General features: G+C 47.6%; 2 protein-coding genes across 4 annotated transcripts in view; one reads left to right on the plus strand and one right to left on the minus strand.

The window, feature by feature from the left end:
* slc35a5 (solute carrier family 35 member A5) lies at positions 1 to 10,678 on the plus strand. 3 transcript variants are annotated; one of them, XM_061793584.1, is made up of 11 exons: positions 8 to 711; positions 2,531 to 2,662; positions 2,734 to 2,832; positions 2,957 to 3,090; positions 3,744 to 3,811; positions 4,855 to 5,307; positions 5,974 to 6,165; positions 7,294 to 7,494; positions 7,565 to 7,692; positions 9,236 to 9,504; positions 10,018 to 10,678. In XM_061793584.1, the coding sequence occupies exons 2-11, from the start codon at positions 2,536 to 2,538 to the stop codon at positions 10,084 to 10,086; spliced, it is 1,740 nt and encodes a 579-aa protein (XP_061649568.1). In that variant the 5' UTR covers positions 8 to 711; positions 2,531 to 2,535; the 3' UTR covers positions 10,087 to 10,678. The 3 variants fall into 3 exon arrangements, with proteins under 3 accessions (XP_061649569.1, XP_061649568.1, XP_061649570.1); XM_061793585.1 differs by lacking the exon at positions 10,018 to 10,678 and having other exon boundaries at positions 1 to 711; positions 9,213 to 9,409; XM_061793586.1 differs by lacking the exon at positions 4,855 to 5,307 and having other exon boundaries at positions 13 to 711.
* ccdc80 (coiled-coil domain containing 80) overlaps positions 10,658 to 18,664 on the minus strand; it is an 18,192-nt gene continuing 10,185 nt past the window's right edge. The window contains exons 6-10 of the mRNA XM_061793583.1: positions 18,033 to 18,169; positions 16,688 to 16,839; positions 16,007 to 16,110; positions 14,486 to 14,569; positions 10,658 to 12,142 (exon numbers count right to left, since the gene is read on the minus strand). Coding sequence (XP_061649567.1) covers positions 11,832 to 12,142; positions 14,486 to 14,569; positions 16,007 to 16,110; positions 16,688 to 16,839; positions 18,033 to 18,169 — 788 coding nt within the window. The 3' untranslated portion in view covers positions 10,658 to 11,831. The remainder of the gene's footprint in view (positions 12,143 to 14,485; positions 14,570 to 16,006; positions 16,111 to 16,687; positions 16,840 to 18,032; positions 18,170 to 18,664) is intronic.

Genomic DNA, 18,664 nt, shown 5'->3' on the forward strand with positions numbered 1-18,664 from the left:
CTTCACTGATGTGTCCCGGAAACTCTCGCGGGTGCCTCGGCCCCATTCGACCCGCTGCTGTTTCTCCTTCCACGCCATCGTATGTGTTTAGAAATGCCTTGTTTTTCGTGGTCAATACGCAGTATGTTAATATGTAATTTAGTCATCGATTATGTAGAAAGTCTCTGGAATTTAAGAGTACAGTACAAAAAAGAAAAAGAAAATCATTGTCCCTGGGTTTTGTTACGTTTGAGCTGCCAGCAACAGACCCGGCAGCTATTGCGTCACTTCCGCTTTCTTGGCGGCTCTCGACGCATATTGGGGAGCAGCTCGGAGTCGGACGTGTTTATCAGTGACTTGTTTTTGATAGCGGTCCATATACAACATACAGAATACAACTGAAGGCCTGTTTCTCTTATTTCTGTTGGATTTTGTACATTGTTGGCCTTTACGACGACACTATTTATTTATTTATGGAGTGGTAAACAAACCGTAACGGCAGCTGCAGCAGCTGGTCGATCTCACTCCTCAACACACAAGCGGGAGTGACGTCACACCTCCTCGCCCACAAAATCCACGAGAGAAGAAGAAGAAGAAGAAGAAGAAGGCGGCTCTACTGCGCCTGCGCGGATGTATCGGGAAGCAAGCACATCTGCGGAGACCCCAAATGACAGTAACCTGACTGTTCCGCCTTCGTCCAAGATGAGGCGAATCTGAATTGCAATAAAACAGGTGCGTCTTGCTTCAACGATTGAATTTTGTTAGGTCTCTCATCTTATTCAAGACAAAGTGTCATTTGCTGCTTTTCCTGCGGTGCTTGAACGCTGAGCGGCCGAAGCAAGTGTCAGCTGTTATTTGCATCGTTTTGTACACTTTGACACAACAACGAAGCTTCCGTGTTTTTTTTCCCCGTTAACAGGTCCCAACAATTTTGTCCATGTGGGTCAATGATTCCCAAACACTGTGCTGCGGTTGTGGGAAATTAGCCAAGTTCACTGAATTTGTCCAGAAATTATTTACGACAAATAACGTATCTTTATTCATCTGTCTGCGCCAGCAGCGTACAGTGCCTTGAAAAAGTATTGGCCCCCTTCTCAAATTCTTATATTTCTGTATAGTTTCCCGACTTTGTTTACGCTCATCAAAAAAAATTACATTTCAGACAAATATAACCCAAGTGAACTTAAAATGTTGTTTTGAAATGGTGATTTTATTTTTTGAGGAGAAATGAACTGTTCAAAGTTACCTGGCCCTGTGTGAAAAAGTAATGGCCCGCCTTTTTCAAGCATGAATTAATGGTGGCTAATCAAATTTTTGGGGTTCATTTTCACTGATCACAGCCGAGCCGGATTACCTCCAGACCTTTTCAAGCAAGAAATCACTTAAACGGAATCTGTCCCGTCAAAATCAAGTCAGACAAAAGATCTAAAAAAGCTGCAACAAGATGACACGATCCGAAGAAATTCCAGAACATCCATCCATCCATTTTCTGTCGCGCTTCTCCTCACGCGGGTCGCGGGCGTGCCGGAGCCTATCCCATCTGTCATCGGGCAGGAGGCGGGGTACGCCCTCAACTGGTTGCCAGCCAATCGCAGGGCACATAGGAACAAACAACCATCCGCAGTCACAGTCACACCTACGGGCACTTTAGAGTCTCCAATTCATGCATGTTTTTGGGATGCGGGAGGAAACCGGAGTGCCCGGAGAAAACCCACGCAGGCACGGGGAGAACATGCAAACTCCACACAGGCGGGGCCGGGGATTGAACCCGGGTCCTCAGGACTGTGAGGCTGACGCTCTAACCGGTCGCCCACCGTGCCGCAATTCCAGAACAGTTGAGGAATAAAGTAATTGACCGCTAGCAGTCTGGAAAGCCATTTCAAAAGGTTGAGGACGCCAACAAACCACAGGGACTGCCATGAACCACAAATGGAGAAAACATGGAACAATGGTGAACCTTCCCAGGAGATTACCCCAAGAGAACAGCAATGACTCATCCAGGAGGTCACAAAGGAACTCCGGACAACTTCTGAAGAACTGCTGGCCTCCCTTGCCTCAGTTAAGGTCAGGGTTCATGACACAACAATAAGGAAGAGACTGCAGGGAAAAAATGGCACCCAAGGTGACCAAAAAGAACAGGAGTCGAACATAAAGTCTTACTTTGGCAAAAAAAACCATCTGAATGATTCCCCAGACTTTTAGGAGCCTGACGAGATGGAAGTTGAGCTTTTCGGAAGGTGTGTGTCTCGTTACATCGGGCCTAAATGTAGCACAGTGTTGTTTTGGTTCATCGAACAGCCATACTTTGCAATTCCATTCCCATTGAGTAAGTTGAGACAAGATTTCAGTGTCTACACTTTTTGGTGACATTTTTGTTGGAGGTTTAGTTTCATTTTCATTGAACGAAATTTTCACAAAGGGTTTAATTCAAGGTGGGCAAACAAAGTGTCATGTTATGGCATTAGCTGATGAGTCGGAGTGCATTTTTTTCATGTCCTGAAGACACTACGACATCAGCAACGTTGAAGCGAAAGCTGTTTTGTGTTTATAGTTGGCATGGCGTGCCAGCGGCGCTGCCCTCGCCCGTGCTCGCGCTCGTTGGCATACACGCTGGCCCTGGGCAGCAGTTTTGTCGCTCTGGGCACCAGTCGGATCCTGCTGCTTAAATTCTCCGCCAACGCAGGTGAGGAGACGGCCGTGTAGCGTGTTGTCGCACGGTTGCGATCTGACGTGTCGTCCGCGGTCTTTGCGCAGACGACAAATACGACTTCCTCCCAGCGTCCGTCAACATGCTGGCGGAGGCGCTCAAGCTGCTCTTCTGCCTGGTGATGTCTCTCAGGGTGTTTATCCGAGGTAAACGTGGACTTTTTCCCCCTTAAGCACGTTGCTCGTCCCTGTGACGGCAAAGAGAGAATGTGACTGCTGCTATGAGAATTTCGAGTCAGGCTCTGAATGTCGACTCTTCGTCCGGTCTCAGAGCGCCGCTCCTGCCGAGATCTGCGCTGCTCTTCCGCGTCGGCGCTCCTCGGCTCGTTGAAGTGGGCCGTCCCCGCGTTCCTCTACTTTCTGGACAACCTCATCATTTTCTACGTGATGACCTACCTGCAGCCTGTAAGTCACGTTCCTCTACTCGCTCCACAATCCAACGAGATCCAGTACAGAAGCCATCTTGAAAACATTTTGCCTCTACAAGGATAATAAAGCTCCATTATTAGGTTTTCATTGTGAATGTTTAAGACTGTGGTTGTAGTTTGAATTGCATTTTTTTTTTTTTTTTGCCACGCACATTTAGGCTGTGTCAAATGAATGTAGTTGGAATTTGCCACAGGATGATCACATTAAAACAGAATTGTCATCTGTAATAATAATAATGCATGACACTTATATCGCGCTTTCTAGACACTCAGAGATGCTTTCCATTTTTCCTGCAGTCTGCGTTGACTCCACAGTCACACCTGGTGGTGGTAAGCTACTCGCGTAGCCACAACTGCCCTGCGGGGGGCAGTCTGACAAAAGCGTGGCTCCCATTCTACGCCTACGGCCCCTCTGACCGCCGCCATTCAGTCGTAGGCAATGCGGGTTAAGTGCCTTGCCCAGAGACATGTCTACAATGGCAAAGTGACACCAAAAAAACCGACATTTTTTTCATGGCAGCATTTTTTTTTCATCCCACAATAATCTTCGAAGGGACATGATGGAAAATATTGATTTTCTCTCTACTGGGTCCGAATTTATGTTTTTTGTTTTGTTTTTGTGGTCCTCAGGCCATGGCCGTCCTGTTCTCGAACTTTGTCATCCTCACTACGGCTGTTCTCTTCAGACTCGTCCTCAAGTAAGCCACTCGTCCCATAAAATGGGGCCTCCTTTTTCTGCCATTCATGCACCTCCTGTAAACTGATTGAGTTGCTCGGCGGTGTTGTTTGGATGGTCCTCTTGCCAGCCTGACATGTCTTTACCCATGTATGGTTTTTATTGTCAAAAGGTCACACAGGGAGGAAATGGGATTGGGAGGGTCCGTCGGGAATTGGAATCTCAGATTCAGGAGGAGCAGTGTGGTTTTCGTCCTGGCCGTGGAACAGCGGACCAGCTCGACACCCTCGGCAGGGTCCTCGAGGGTGCGTGGGAGTTCGCCCAACCCGTCTACATGCGTTTTGTGGACTTGGAGAAGGCGTTCGACCGTGTCCCTCGGGGGAGTCCTGTGGGGGGTGCTTCGGGAGTATGTGGTACCGAACCCCCTGATACGGGCTGTTCGGTCCCTTTACGACCAGTATCAGAGTTCGGTCCGCATATCCGGCAGTAAGTCGGACTCCGCCAAGGCTGCCCTTTGTCGCCGATTCTGTTCCTAACTTTTACGTACAGAATTTCTAGGCGCAGCCGAGGCGTAGAGGGGGTCCGGTTTGGTGGCCTCAGTATTGCATCTCTGCTTTTTGCAGATGATGTGGTTCTGTTGGCTTCATCAAGCCGTGACCTCCAACTCTCACCGGAGCGGTTCGCAGCCGAGTGTGAAGCGGCTGGGATGAGAATCGGCCCCTCCAAAGCTGAGACCGTGGTCCTCAGTCGGAAAAGGGTGGCGTGTCCTCTTTGGGTCGGGGATGAGATCCTGCCCCAAGTGGAGGAGTTCAAGTATCTCGGGGTCTTGTTCGCGAGTGAGGGAAGAATGGAACGGGAGATGGACAGGCGGATCGGTGCGGCGTCTGCAGTGATGCGGACTTTGTATCGATCCGTTGTGGTAAAGAAGGAGCTAAGCCGGAAGGCGAAGCTCTCGATTTACCGGTCGATCTACGTTCCTACCCTCACCTATGGTCACGAGCTGCGGGTCGTGACCGAAAGAACGAGATCCCGGATACGAGCGGCTGAAATGAGTTTCCTCCGCAGGGTCTCCCTTAGAGAGAGGGTGAGAAGCTCGCTCATCTGGGAGGGGCTCAGAGTAGAGCCGCTGCTCCTCCGCATCGAGAGGAGCCAGATGAGGTGGCCGGGGCATCTGATTCGGACGCCTCCCGGACGCCTCCTCGGTGAGGTGTTCCGGGCACGTTCCGCCGGGAGGAGACGCAGGACACGCCGGAGAGACTATTTTCTCAGCTGGCCCGGGCACACCTCTAGATTTCCCCTCGGAAGAGCTGGAGGAAGTGGCTGGGGAGAGGATAATCTGGGCTTCCCTGCTGAGGCTGCTGCCCCCGCGACCCGACCTCTTCTGATAAGTGGAGGAAAACGGATGGGTGGCTGGAGGTCGCACATTCACCTTCAAGAGTGGACTGGGTTTGACTTGCACAACATCTCAAGTGATGACGTGCTAAGTGGGACGCTGAATATCATCTGGGCCTACCAAAAGTAACAGAAATCAAAAACTACTCGATACATCCACTTTTAAAAGTCAGCTGATTTAGTATTTTTGGTTCCAAAAAACTGCAACAGCAACATGCAATAATTTGTATTGCAAGAACAACAAAAGTGCAGCAACAAAATAGCCTCGTGATACAATAAGAACTTCAAATGTACACAAACAATGCAGATACTTGACCAATGTCATTGAACAGAGGCACCTGAAAGAAGGTGATGAAAAATGTAATAAGTCTTTCAACTTTCAACTAAAAAGTGTGCAAAAGCATTGGGATTTACAAAAAAAACAACTTAAGGGCAAGCATATATCATTTTGATGTTCCTCTTTTTTTGCTCTTCCAGCTTTGTTGATTGTTAATTGCTCTCGATGGCCCCCGTAGTGGCGTTTACTTGGCTTATGCCTCGGCCGACTCTGATTCTGCGTCATTGTCGCTGACAGCAGAACACTGATTTGACTCCGTTTTGTAGTTTAAAAAAAAAAAAAAAAAGAATTCACCCAATGGGGAAAAGCGGTTTGGAAAATGGATGGATGGATGGTGTGTTTTTATGTGGAATATTCCACGATAACCCGCGACCCTCGTGAGGATAAGCGGAACAGAAGATGAATGAATGACTATTCCACGATTAAAAAGTGTTTCTTCTCTCCTCGACCACCAGGAGGCGCCTGTCCTGGGTGCAGTGGGCAGCGTTGGTCATACTCTTCCTGTCCATCGTCTCTCTGACCACGGGGTCCGGCGGCGGCCAGACGTCCGGCGGCTCTGTGCCGGGAGTCCGTCGGAGTCCGCTGTCCGCGCCGACCAACTCCTGCCTGCTGTACACGCAGCTGTTGGAGCAGATGAGGAACAGCAGGTGGCGTAGTCACATCATGTGAAAAGCTCAAGCTCCAGGCTTGGCTTTTATTATCCAACCGTACCGCTCAACCTTACAAGGGTCGACAGGGCTGAGCGAAAATACTGTTCTCTTTTTCATGACTGCCATTGACGGCTGCTGAATTCAAATATCCATGTTAACATGGAGGACTGGCAGTGAATGAGTGCATAGCGCATTGCAAACATTTTATCAAACAGAGGACTAAAGTTAACAATATACTGTATAGTTAAAAAAAAAAAAAAATAAAAATAAAAAAAAAAATCCAGTACTTGCCTTCCAAAATAAAAATAAGAGTCCAATATCAAACGCACATTTATTTATTTTTTTTAAATTACATTTTTATTCCAAACATAAGCACAGACTTGCATTTCCAGAGCAGTCCAATAAGATGACTTATTCAAAATAACTGTCTGTAATGAAATGCACGTTAAATCATTTCTTTGGTTTGGTAGCCTTTCCAAAATAAAATGAAAATACCACATGAGGTGCGCCTTCAATCGTTTTAAAAAATATTCTAAAATATTTTTTTGAACTACTACTTCACCGTGCTCCCTCTGCCTTGACTTTTTTATTTGTATTTTATTTTTGACATTTACAGGGACTATGCAATCTGCAATTCTGAGTGACTGAAGGCCCCCCCACCGGCCCCCTCAAAGGTTTAGAATTGCCTATAGATGCCACAAGATAGTCGCAGAGCACCACAGGATGCTCCTCAAGTCACTCAACATAGTTCCGTGGCACCAAGATGCCATAAGATAGTGCCAAAGCAGTTTTATATTCTATTATTTGTATTTTTCACCGAATAATGCAGGATAGGATAGAAAAAAAACCCAGAATTGGTTCATCCACAAGTAGCGGATCGCGGCTATGCGGGGGAGCACTTATCATCAGTTGTCAATTGTCTTTCAAAACTAAAGTCCAACATTGGCTTGACATTCCATCGCTTATTTGATTTTGGATGCTCCACGTTACCTGCAGTACCTTTTCAAAATAAGAGTTCAACATCAGACTGGCATCGCAACTTTATTCATTTTTGGAATTCTTGCTGACTATTGAGGGATTGAAAGTAAAAGCCTTTTCCTTTTCCGGCGGACCCCCCCCCCCCAGCGGCGACGACTCGTGGGCGTCGAGGCTGCCCGGACGGGCCTGGCGGGATGCCCTAGCGGGAAAGCTCCGCTCGCTGGGCGCGGGCCACGTCCTGCTGCTGCTGCAGTGCTTCGTCTCGGCCGCGGCCAACATTTACAACGAGAAGATCCTGAAGGACGGCGAGCAGCTGACCGAGAGCATCTACGTCCAGAACAGTAAACTGTGAGCTCGGCATCGGGACACAAAACGGCGAGATGGCGTCTCGACTTGTTCGGCTTTTGTCACGTGGCAGGTACGCCTTCGGGGTGCTGTTCAACGGTCTGACGCTCGCGATCGGACGAGAGTCCCGAGGCCTCGCCGTCCACTGCGGCGTCTTGTACGGGCACAACGTCTACTCTCTCGCCCTGGTGCTCGTCACCGGTCAGTCAGCTTACGTGCACCACACAAACGGCCGCGTCATTAGGCGCACGCGCTCACAGGATGAATCATTCGCAAGACCTTTATTTTTGTGGTTTTAGTTTGCGTGCTGCGTCATGCTGAGCTGTTCGTAATACTTTTCAATATTTCTTGGAGCTAAATCGAGCAACCGTATGCACTGGCAGCCATTTTAGAACATGATGACTGATTGTTCAAGACCCACAGAATATTATTTTCGACAATTCTATATGCACCAAATCTACCAAATGAAAGAATAATCACGAAAAAAATGGATTCTCCTACTACTCTACACAGACAGTGACTTTAATGCAAATATTGTTTTGCTTATCTGAACAGTGTTTAGGAATGGCCTTTGATGTCAAAATAATCATATTTACCGATATAAACGCGTGATTTCACAGCAGTCTGGACTCATGTTGTTTCCGTGGCGAATTATGATGAAATTATTATGACCATCCGGTACTTGAGTCCAATAAATTCTAAACTGTTGATATAATATTATCCATTAATACCTCATGTCGATGCATGAGAGATTGTTAAAAACGGATTTATGACTGCTTGTAGCGCAGAGATCAATTAAAAATGCTCAATGCTACTTAAAGTTGTTTTGGTTTTTTTTATATTTGCTGAAAGAACTACAGCGGGGGCGGCACGGTGGGCGACTGGTTAGAGCGTCCGTCTCTCAGTTCTGAGGACCGAGGTTCAATCCCCGGCCACGCCTGTGTGGAGTTTGCATGTTCTCCCCGTGCCTGCGTGTGGGTTTTCTCCGGGCGCTCCGCTTTCCTCCCACAGCCCCAAAACATGCATGCTAGGTTGATTGAAGACTCTAAATTGCCCGTAGGTGTGAATGTGTGTGCGAATGGTTGTTTGTTTGTATGTGCCCTGCGATTGGCCGGCAACCAGTTGAGGGCGTACCACGCCTCCTGCCCGATGACAGCCGGGATAGGCTCCAGCACGCCCGCGTGAGGAGAAGCGCGACAGAAAATGGATGGATGGAACTAGAGCGGTGTGTTGAGATGAGCACATCTTACCCTGTTGACATGAATGGAAATGCCGTTAATCCGTCCGTCGCAGCCTCCCCAAAACCTCAACGCATATTTTTGTAACGTGTTTTGTGATTACTGGCACTTTAGAATATTGTGCTTGATAAAAACCTAACATTATGAACTATAATGTAAAGACATTCAACTGTGCGTCATGATTCATTCATTGCGGCTCCTTCTGGAATGCACAACTGAGCAATACAATTCAATAATGCGTACTCAAACGAAGAAGAGTTTCACAAGCACGAGAGGCGACTCAGTTGGCTGCGGGAATTGTAGTTGTTCTCAGCAGAGGATAAAGAATATATGCGTTTCGGTATTGTTCTAGAGTCTGTCGACATGCGTTTTGCGTTCAAATAGCCGTCGCTTAATGCGTCGTCACTCCGCCGCACGGATGCGATCGGCTAAGCCGTCTACGGCGTTTTGCATTGTATTGCTTGTATTGCGCTTTCCTTGAAGCTCCGATGTCCTCACGCACGCAGCCAGCCTGGGTCTGTCGGTGGCCTTCATCTTGAAATTCCGGGACAACATGTTCCACGTGCTGAGCGGCCAGATCACCACCGTCCTGGTGGCCGCCTTCTCGCTCGGCCTCTTCCGCTTCCGCCCCTCGCTGGACTTCTTCCTGCAGGCCCCCGCCGTGCTGCTGGCCATCTTCATCTACAACGCCAGTCCGGCGCTCGACCCCGAGTACAGCCTGCATCGGGAAAAGCTGCGGGTCATCAACGGGGAGGTGCGAAAGAGGTCCAGAGGGGTAAGGGCGCACACACGCACACGCCAAGATGCCTGCGGAAGCTCAAGTGCGCAGGCGGCCATTTTGTCTTCACAGCCTTGTTGTGGCGTTTCAAAGGAGAAGAGTTCGTTCAGTTATTCATGATTGTATTATTATTTCATGTGTGGTGTATGTAATATATATATATGTACATCCAGCCATCCATTTTCTGTACAGCTATTTCTCATATATATATATATATGTGTGTGTATATATATATATATATATATATATGTGTATATATATATATGTATATATATATATATGTGTATATATATATGTGTATATATATATATATGTATATATATGTGTATATATATATATGTATATATATATATATATATATATATATATGTATATGTATGTATATATATATATATAGATAGTTAGTTAGTTAGTTAGTTAGTCCATGTTATGTCAGCCCTCCCAAAATGCAATATTTAATCCAGCTTACTGTGTGCAGTTCATCGGTTGAGCCGCTGCGATTTGTTTCAGGATGGCGAAGACCTGGAGCTGCTGGCCAAGGCCACCACAGACAGCGACTCCGAAGAGTCGTCTTTGTAGCGCACAGAAGCCGAGCGGCATTGAGGAGTCGCATTGTCCCACGCTAACGCACACGAGCGCTGTCTGCAAAAGCTTTTCTTTTTTTTCTTTTGGCTTCTGGAGCGACGCCATTGACGCCGTGTCTGAAACACACGAGCGGGGCGACGTGTTTTGTTTTTCCTGCGGTCAAACCTCAACACTCGCCGGCAGTTTGTGCGTGCTGGGAAAAAGTCCTGCTACTGTTTTTTTTTTCCCCATTTGGGAATGGTGGGTATTTTTTCCCTCTTAAGCTGCAGGAGGAAGATTTGAATGAGTTTCATTAGCAAAACGACGGATCAATATGTGCGGATATACAGTATTTATGGAACTCAAAGAATTGTTTGCGGCACCATAAATGGACTGTTTAAAAGCACAATGAGTGTATCATGTACTTTTTGGGAGTGTTTCTAAACTGTGGCGCGTGTGCTCCGCATCGAACTGGCAGTCGTCCGCATTGGTCTTGGAATGTGACGGCAGAAGGCGGAATGCAAATCCGTGGAAAAGGGGATGAAACGGAATGCTGTGAATCTGGAGAGATTTTTCCAAACTTCAATAAAATGCAAATCGCAACTGATTTATTGACGTCGTCTCACACAAGCACAATTTGGATTAGAGAAGTTCAGTATGATGTTTTAACTTGATAAGCTTCGCGTTTTAACATGATTAATTTGACTTAACGGTGTGCGGTCTTCTTTCAAACACTTGGCCATATATATTCGAAACAGTATTTGAAGAAGAACAGCGTAGTTCATTGGATTTATACGACTCAAAAAGAAGCTCCGCATAACCTTTCTCTCCCTTCATCGGGCTCCACCAATAACCTGAACCGGAAGGAATTGTCGTCTTGGTTTTGCCGAATGCAAAAGTGAACTTGATTACGTTTGAACGCGATACACTCCACTTCCTCATTCGGCAATCCAAAAATGAAGCAATTCCTTCCGGTTCAGGTCAGCGGCAGAAGGTCCGCGGGTCTTCTTTTTGTGTTTTCAATCAAAGTTAGTAGCTACGTTAACGACGCTGCTCTTTTATAATACTGTAATAAAATAATCAAGTGTTTCAAAAGATGCCACCCGAACCTTTATCGGTGACCTGAACTACAAGTCAAATGTGTCACGTTTTAAACATGAAACCTGTCACCTTTAAACTTGAAGTTCACTACATTATAACTTTTTTTTTTTTTTTTTTTTTTTTTTCCCTTGGTAGGGCAGCAATACACATCCATGGTGTTATTAGAATCTTTATGGAATTACAAATATTCCGAAAAGGCAATGCTGTAATATTTAACATCGTCAACGGTCATATTTCACTTGCGTATCAAGCGGAAAGCAAGCAATTACAATCCAGGAAAAAAGAATTGATAATAAGGCACAAATGAGTATAAATAATAAAATGCAACCCCGAAAAAGCGCTCATGCTGCATGCAGCTGGAAAACTGCAACAGAAGTCCAATAAATACACGTATGACGTATTTGAGCAGTAGTGGAAAAAAGAAAGTCGCTAACATGAAATGTGTCAATTGGAATTGAAAACATACTTGGTCCCAGCAGGCTCAGCTACGATTTCCTTTTCTTTTTTTATTCGAGTTTCGATTTCACCCGCTGCAAAGCGGCGCCATACTGGAGGAAGCGGCGAGGCCAACGCTATCATTTCGCGGCCTCCGCTCAGTGCTGCGAAAGCACACGATGACCTCGTCGGCCAAATTAGAGAGCCGCTGGAGGAGAAAGGCGCTAGTAACCGTAGCCCTGGTGGTAACCGTCCTGGTAGCCGTGCTGGTGGTAGCCGTAGCCGCCGTACTCGTCCTCGGGGCAGCGCATTCCCAGCGACTGCTGGATGGCCATTTCCTGCCGGCGCAGCTGCATGGAGTCCACCAGGTCGTAGATGATGGCCATGGACCACATGGGCGAGGGGTACCAGGACTTGACGTTGCCGTCCTTGCCCACCAGCAGCATGGAGAAGTACTCCGGGCTGATCTGGAAGTAGTTCCTCATGTCCTTGACCAGGGTGGCGGACAGGCCTTCGCGTTCCACCGTAGCGCTCCCTGGAAGGCAAGCGCAGAAGTTAGGGCTTATGTTTTGCGACAGCTTTCGGGTTCGTTCCGGAATTGGACCACGTTTTCTGGGAACCCCATGAAATTTCAAGAGTCAGGAATATACTTCGACGTCAACTAGATTTCTTCGGTGACGCGCTGTTGTACTAACTGTGGGATTAGACGAAATACCCCAAAGTTCTTCAGCACCCCTTAAAAATGCCCTTTTTCTCTTTTGCTAACCCTCTTGATGACCAATTTACACATCAAATATAACAGATAAAAGAAGTTTTAAATCAAATTGTTTTGTGGATTAATTGCTAAAACATATTGTTGTATCAGTAGTGTAGTAATTATGCTCTGAAGTTGTGTCTCAACATACACGCGATCCTGTTGCTAAAACCTTTTTAGGCAACTTCAGGAAGAGGAAAAAAGGTGCGGCCAGAAATGACATCATCAAGCTCATCGTAAGATCACAAGACCGAAGGCGAGCCGTCTCTCGTCTTCTTCAGTTTCCGTCATGGAGCGTGTCGCTCAAAACGCCGCCATCCTGATGCTCGTGATCCGAAAAAGTTGTTGCGGGTTAGGGCTCTTGGCGGTCAGGCACAGCCTGTTTCCCCACGTTCCACAGAAAATTCATGGAGAACTACTTTTGAAAACAACTGAAATAGTTTGTTCAACGATCGTTTGCTCGAACTGTGCAATCGACATATTTCTCTGTTGTTTGGATAACTCGCGATCTTCCTCTGAGTTAGGAAAAACTCTGTTTTCAGTCAGATGGAGTGAGCACATGCGAGAGTCCTGGACTATGCCGCGCCCAGGTGAACAGGAAAGGCCTATCACAGCTAGACCACTCCTCTCTTGGCTGACGATCTTGAACCTCAATCTTTAACTGCACGAGCCCCGCGGCCGGCTGGGCTAACGTCACTGCCAACTGGGCAGAGTGGGCCTCCACCTCTGCCAACTGGGCCTGCACCTCTGCCAACTGGGCCTCCACCTCTGCCAACTGGGCAGAGTGGGCCTCCACCTCTGCCAACTGGGCAGAGTGGGCCTCCACCTCTGCCAACTGGGCCTCCACCTCTGCTAGCTGGGCTAACGCCAATGCCAGCCGGACCTTCACCAACACTAGCCGGACTACGATCAATGCTAGCCAGATGAGCATCAGCACGAGCCGGACCGCCGCCACACTTCGTCAAGCGTGCGCACTATGAGAACATCTGGTGAGTGTTGCACATCTCCTTTCTCTTTCACCCCCCAAGTAACAACAAGAAACAAAACTGGAGACCTGGTGCTAGGAAGACACAGATCCACAATGACTTTGATAACCTTGCTGCCCAGAAGCAAAACACACTGCCCCCCCCCCCCCCCCCCCATCAAAAAAAACAACCAAAAAATCAGTTGGTACTTAATCTTCCAAAACCAGTGCCCAAGTGTTTCACTAATAAAAACAACACCGATTTGATATAAATGTACAAAATGAAAAAGTCCAAGCTGTAACAGAATTTCGCCTCGCAACTGCAAAACAATCCAAAGTCATCTCGAAGCGTCAGACATGACATGCCTCGCCGCCGTCCACGTGCGTGCCATCATTTGTCATCTCATGCTGGGTGACAATTTGCTTTCGAGCGGCAGCCGCTGCCACATCCTCGAGAATATAACTTACTAAAGCTTTCGAGATTTGTTTTCTTGAATTCATTTTCGAGTGTATAAGCAACTCGGCACCTGAGCCGCTCGGTCGATTTATTGAGAGACAAAACGGCGTCACCAGAAGCTCCTCGAACCGAAATTGTAAAATCTCATTCTCAAAGACGACTTTCAGGCAGTCGGCCTTTTCCGCCAAGTCTCGTAAACTCTGGAGCTCGCTGTCGTCGGAAATAAAATCCATTTGAGAGTTTAAGATGTTCCCCACCGCAAATAAAACCCGGTCCGAGAAAAAAAGCAAACCTGTAAATCGTGCGTAGATTGTGTAGCAGAGTGAGCGTGTGAGGGAAGGTTTTTATATCTTCTATGGAATTACTGGTGTAAATCATATAAATGCAATTCTAGAGTATTAAACTACTGAAGTATATAGTATGTTTTTAAAATTTGATATACATTTTTGTGACACAAGAGCTCAACCAGGGACTGGAGCTGAGAATTAGCACACGCTATAAACTCGATATGCATCACATGAGCTGCAAACTTCGAACTATGTTTAATTGCATTGTCCCTGTCAAACAAACAAATCAATCAAAGACGGTCAAATGAAGTTCCCCTGTAAAGTTTCCATACAAAAGCTCAACATCGAAGTTTGGAGGAGTAGTGTTCATCCGGTCTACGGTGTATGAGGTGTTTCAGGTTTTTCGAGGTCCTTACCATTAAAAGGGTAAAGTTCCAAGACGCCGCCCATGTCTGACAGCTCTGTTCCAACCAGCTTCAGGATGGAGATGTGCCGCAAACCTGCAAAAACAACACAAATCAAACGCCAAGTACACATCTGATAACATTCTGCAGTCCAGAGTGCAGACAGGGTCCTAAGCTAAGCGCTGCTTGCTAGCTAAGAGGAGAAGGTGGTCAAGGAGCTTTTTCATCCAAGGCAAGAAAATCCACATTCAACATGGTTGTCGAAACGTGGTGAAGTGCTGAATAGCGGGATGAAACTTTGTTTTTAGCAGGATAGGTCGTTGTTTGGAACAAGGGGGGGGGGGGGAGCACGGCCAAGAACAACACGAAATCCTTACAGAACGTCGGAACTTGCCGGTAAGACTTTTTGCCCTGCGGCGACCGCATCTGACACGAAAAGCTCCCGTGTTTCGCATCCCATAAAAGTTTCGTAGTTGGGTTGTGGCTCTAACTTCGAACCGATGAAGCCTTATCTGTCGGAAGGCGAAATGTCTTCGAAAACAATCACAGCAGTCCAGTTGCTGTCGATTCTTTTAATTAAAGTGTAAAAACAATCGCAGTTACTGTGCTCAACTCCATCTTGATAAATGTCGTGTCGTTTACGTCGATGTGGGCACGTCACACGTCTGTAAAACGGCCGTCCCGATTGAATCTTGTGGCACGTGAAAATGCCAAAACGGCATAGATCACGTCACACTCAAACAGTTGACGTGAGATCGTCAATCGAAATGACACAAAGTCTGCACGTAGACCCGCCTACTGACCTGGACCAATGACAACATTCGCGAGCACCGTTGTCTCCTCTAGTGGTTCCAAAAGGTCTACAAACAGGAGATTTTTCATACAACATGATCGAGCGGTGGTAAACGACTCGTGTAGCCACAGCTGACGGAAGCGTGGCTGCCATTCTGCGCCTACGACCACTCCAATATTTTGCAACTCTGTTCTCCCAAAACGTCCGACCTGACGCGTCCCGCTTTTCGGTAGCCCTGAGCCGTGGCGTCTGTTGTCGTGGTACGCGTTGGTGTCCTCATCGAGCAACAGAATTGCTCACCTTTTTCCGCATCACAAATAAAGGAATTTTGTGTGTGGAACAAAACAAGAAAACGTGAAGATGGAGATGGATGGATGGATGGATGGATGGATACATCGGAAACTGGGATTGTCCTTTTTTCCTCTTAACCCAAGCTGCGGCGTACATGAAGCTTGCTCGTAAATCAAATTTGAGCTCGCGTCATAATGTGAAAGAAAATCGACCGCGGGACAGCTCGTAACTAAAAACTCGTAAGTGGGCTGGCTACTGGAAAGCTACAACTGGATGTGGGTTTATGATGGGTTAGGGTTCAAATCTGTGTTTGTTGCGCCAGCATAATTTTCTGTCGTTATTTGGCGACCGACGCGTGTGGTCTCACAGGTCTGCTATGGTGTCACACCGCTACGCGGCAACAACTCCTCACGGCCCAGTATAGCGGCACCGCTGGTGCAGAAACTCACCCAAGTTGCAGGCCTGGCTGCCCAGGCCATAAAGCTGCTGCTGATAGGCCCACTCCTCGTCGTTGGGGGAGGAGATGATGAAGAGACGTCGCCTCCAGCGGAACCTACGATCACCACAAATTTGGGAGGCACCTCTGTATTCGCCACTCGTCCACAACGATTACAGTGGACCCGCGCCATTTGCAGGGGTTAGAGACCAGGCCGGACCGCCAATCGCGAAAATCCGTGGATAATTGACACCCGTTATAATTGCGTTGAAAAACCCCAACATTTTTTGAAAAACCCCAACAATTCTTGAATAAGCGGGGATTAACCGCCGCGAAGCGTTTTGGGGGTTGGTCCCCCCCCCAAAAAGAAATAACATAACTCCCACAAAAATGAATAATAAATGAACAAATCAATCTGCAAACAGGCGAGTCTGCGTCCACTGCACCGCTGTTGACGACGAGCCGGAACCCTCACAGAATCAAAGACATTTAGGAAAATGGATCATCTGTACAATAATTCAATGTATGGCTGCAGTTGAAATGAAGAAGACAAACAGGCTGTCCCCATCTGCCGATTGCGCTCGAGTTCTTTACACGGCATGACAAACCAACTTTTGAAAAGAGGAAACAGGCTTTGGGGACCACCCAAGCAAGGATGGGACATTACTTAAGATCGTCCCCCTCGAGTTCTCACCTTGAGAGAAAGTTCTCCAAGGATCTGGGCTTGTCCTCTTTCTTGCAGACGACGCCGTCTCGCTTCTGCTGCTCCATCTCTCGGATGCGCGACGAGAAGGTGTCGATGTAGTCGAACACGGCCTTCATGGCAATGGGAACCTCGTAGGATTGCTAGACCGAGAAGTCAAGGCGTTGATCAATCGCACGCTCCCGAAGTCATCGAAGCGTACTTCCTGGATCTGCCCGAGTCGTTGACCCGTGCGCTACTGGAAGTAGAGTGCTTCACATCGCTGACTTTCACGCAGCTGACGTTGGATCCACATTTTACAATTCCCCTTATGATTGGTCATCCGCAATAATAATAATAATAATAATACCTTTCTTTTATGGAGCACTTTTAAAGGGAACTCAAAGACGCTTTACAAGTCAAGAAAAATGTAGCCTTTCACCCTCATCAACTAAGAAAATAGCATTACGTTCGAATGGATAATGCCATTGGCGGCACAGTGGTTGACATAGCTGACTTTCATACAGCTGGTGTGGTATCGCTCGCAATAATTGTAGCCTTTCGCTCATTGATCATGTGGCGCAGTGCTTCTCAAACTGCAATAAAGGATTTCTTTTTTTTTTTCCTAAAGCGGGTAAACCGGCTCCTCCCACCTTAGCTTTGGGCCAATTAAGAGCGCTGCTATGATTGTGCCGAATAAATGTGCCATCCCTGCGTACGCGCTGTCATGTTCTTCCTCGAGTTGTACAGGTGTGAGGCGAGGCCACCTCGGCAAAACATTTGCAGCTCAAAAGTCGCCAATGTGGATAAATTGCGGCGTTTGCAACGTAGGATTTGGTCGTGATCCACGCAATTGACCTCCTTTCTTCTTTTATATGCAAAACGGTGTTCGCACTCATCTTGTCTGTTTCTTCGTGCGAAATACACTCGCTTGTCACTTCGCTAGAGCGGGCGGACAATTCGCTAAATATATATCGAGCAAATTGCTAAATGTGGCGCGGCCTTTCACGTAGCTTACATTCCTGATCGCCACTTTTGGCGAGCAACGCCCGGAATGCTGAGCGTCGCGTCCGACGCCTCCAAACCACATCCGCCGCTGATTCCTCAGGCCGGGGTGAATCCGCTGCGCACGTCCAAAAACGAGCGGCTGACATTTTTGTGCGCACACGTAACCGTGTACGAGCGACGGCCGCGCAAATGTCGTCTTGTGTGAATTAAAGCAGCGTTTTTGGCAGGCGCGGTATAGTCCGGCGTGAGAGGAAGTTGGGCTCGATGGACACATTGGCGGTGAGACTTTAAAAAGAGGATAACGTGAGCAAAAAGAATGAACGACTTCGGTCGGCGGCCAACGGCTCACCTTGACTCTCATGTCCGTGTCGGTGAGGACCATGTGGAAGTCTTCGTGGATCATGCTGAACTCCTTCCTCAGCTCGGTGATCAGGTCCTGGTTCACCAGGTCCTCCTGACGGAGTCCCTTCATGGGTTTGTCGTTCTCTGAAGAAGAAGAAGAAGAAGAACGACAACGGTTTCTAGACTGGACGCCAAGGGAAGTAAATATTTGATGGACGGCGGCAAAGTCAACAAGGAGCCACTTTGACTTCCTGCCTGCTCGACGCGGCGCGGCGGGATGTGACTTGTGAATTCAATTGAACGAGCTGGCGTTCGGAAACGCGAAAGATGCTTTCGGTCATCGCTCCCTCCCACCAGGAGGTGACGCAGTCGAGCGCAAACTACAGTAAGTCGGTCCGCTCGTGTTCAACAAGGGCGAGTCGAGCATCAGAGGTTCAAGACAAATTTCACAGTTTTGTACGCAAGACTTTTTGAGGAAGTCTGCGAAGGCACCACGGAGTTTATTGAAATGCCGAGCCACAGCTGAGGAGGAACGGACATATTGCAACGCTACGAAGAAAACTCATTTTGATACGGCGGCGCCTCTACTTAGACGGTAACGGTATGTGTTCTTTCCGGAGTAAACCAGCGCCCCGCTAT

This window comes from Phyllopteryx taeniolatus, chromosome 12, assembly GCF_024500385.1.
Source record: "Phyllopteryx taeniolatus isolate TA_2022b chromosome 12, UOR_Ptae_1.2, whole genome shotgun sequence".
Taxonomy (NCBI): domain Eukaryota; kingdom Metazoa; phylum Chordata; class Actinopteri; order Syngnathiformes; family Syngnathidae; genus Phyllopteryx; species Phyllopteryx taeniolatus.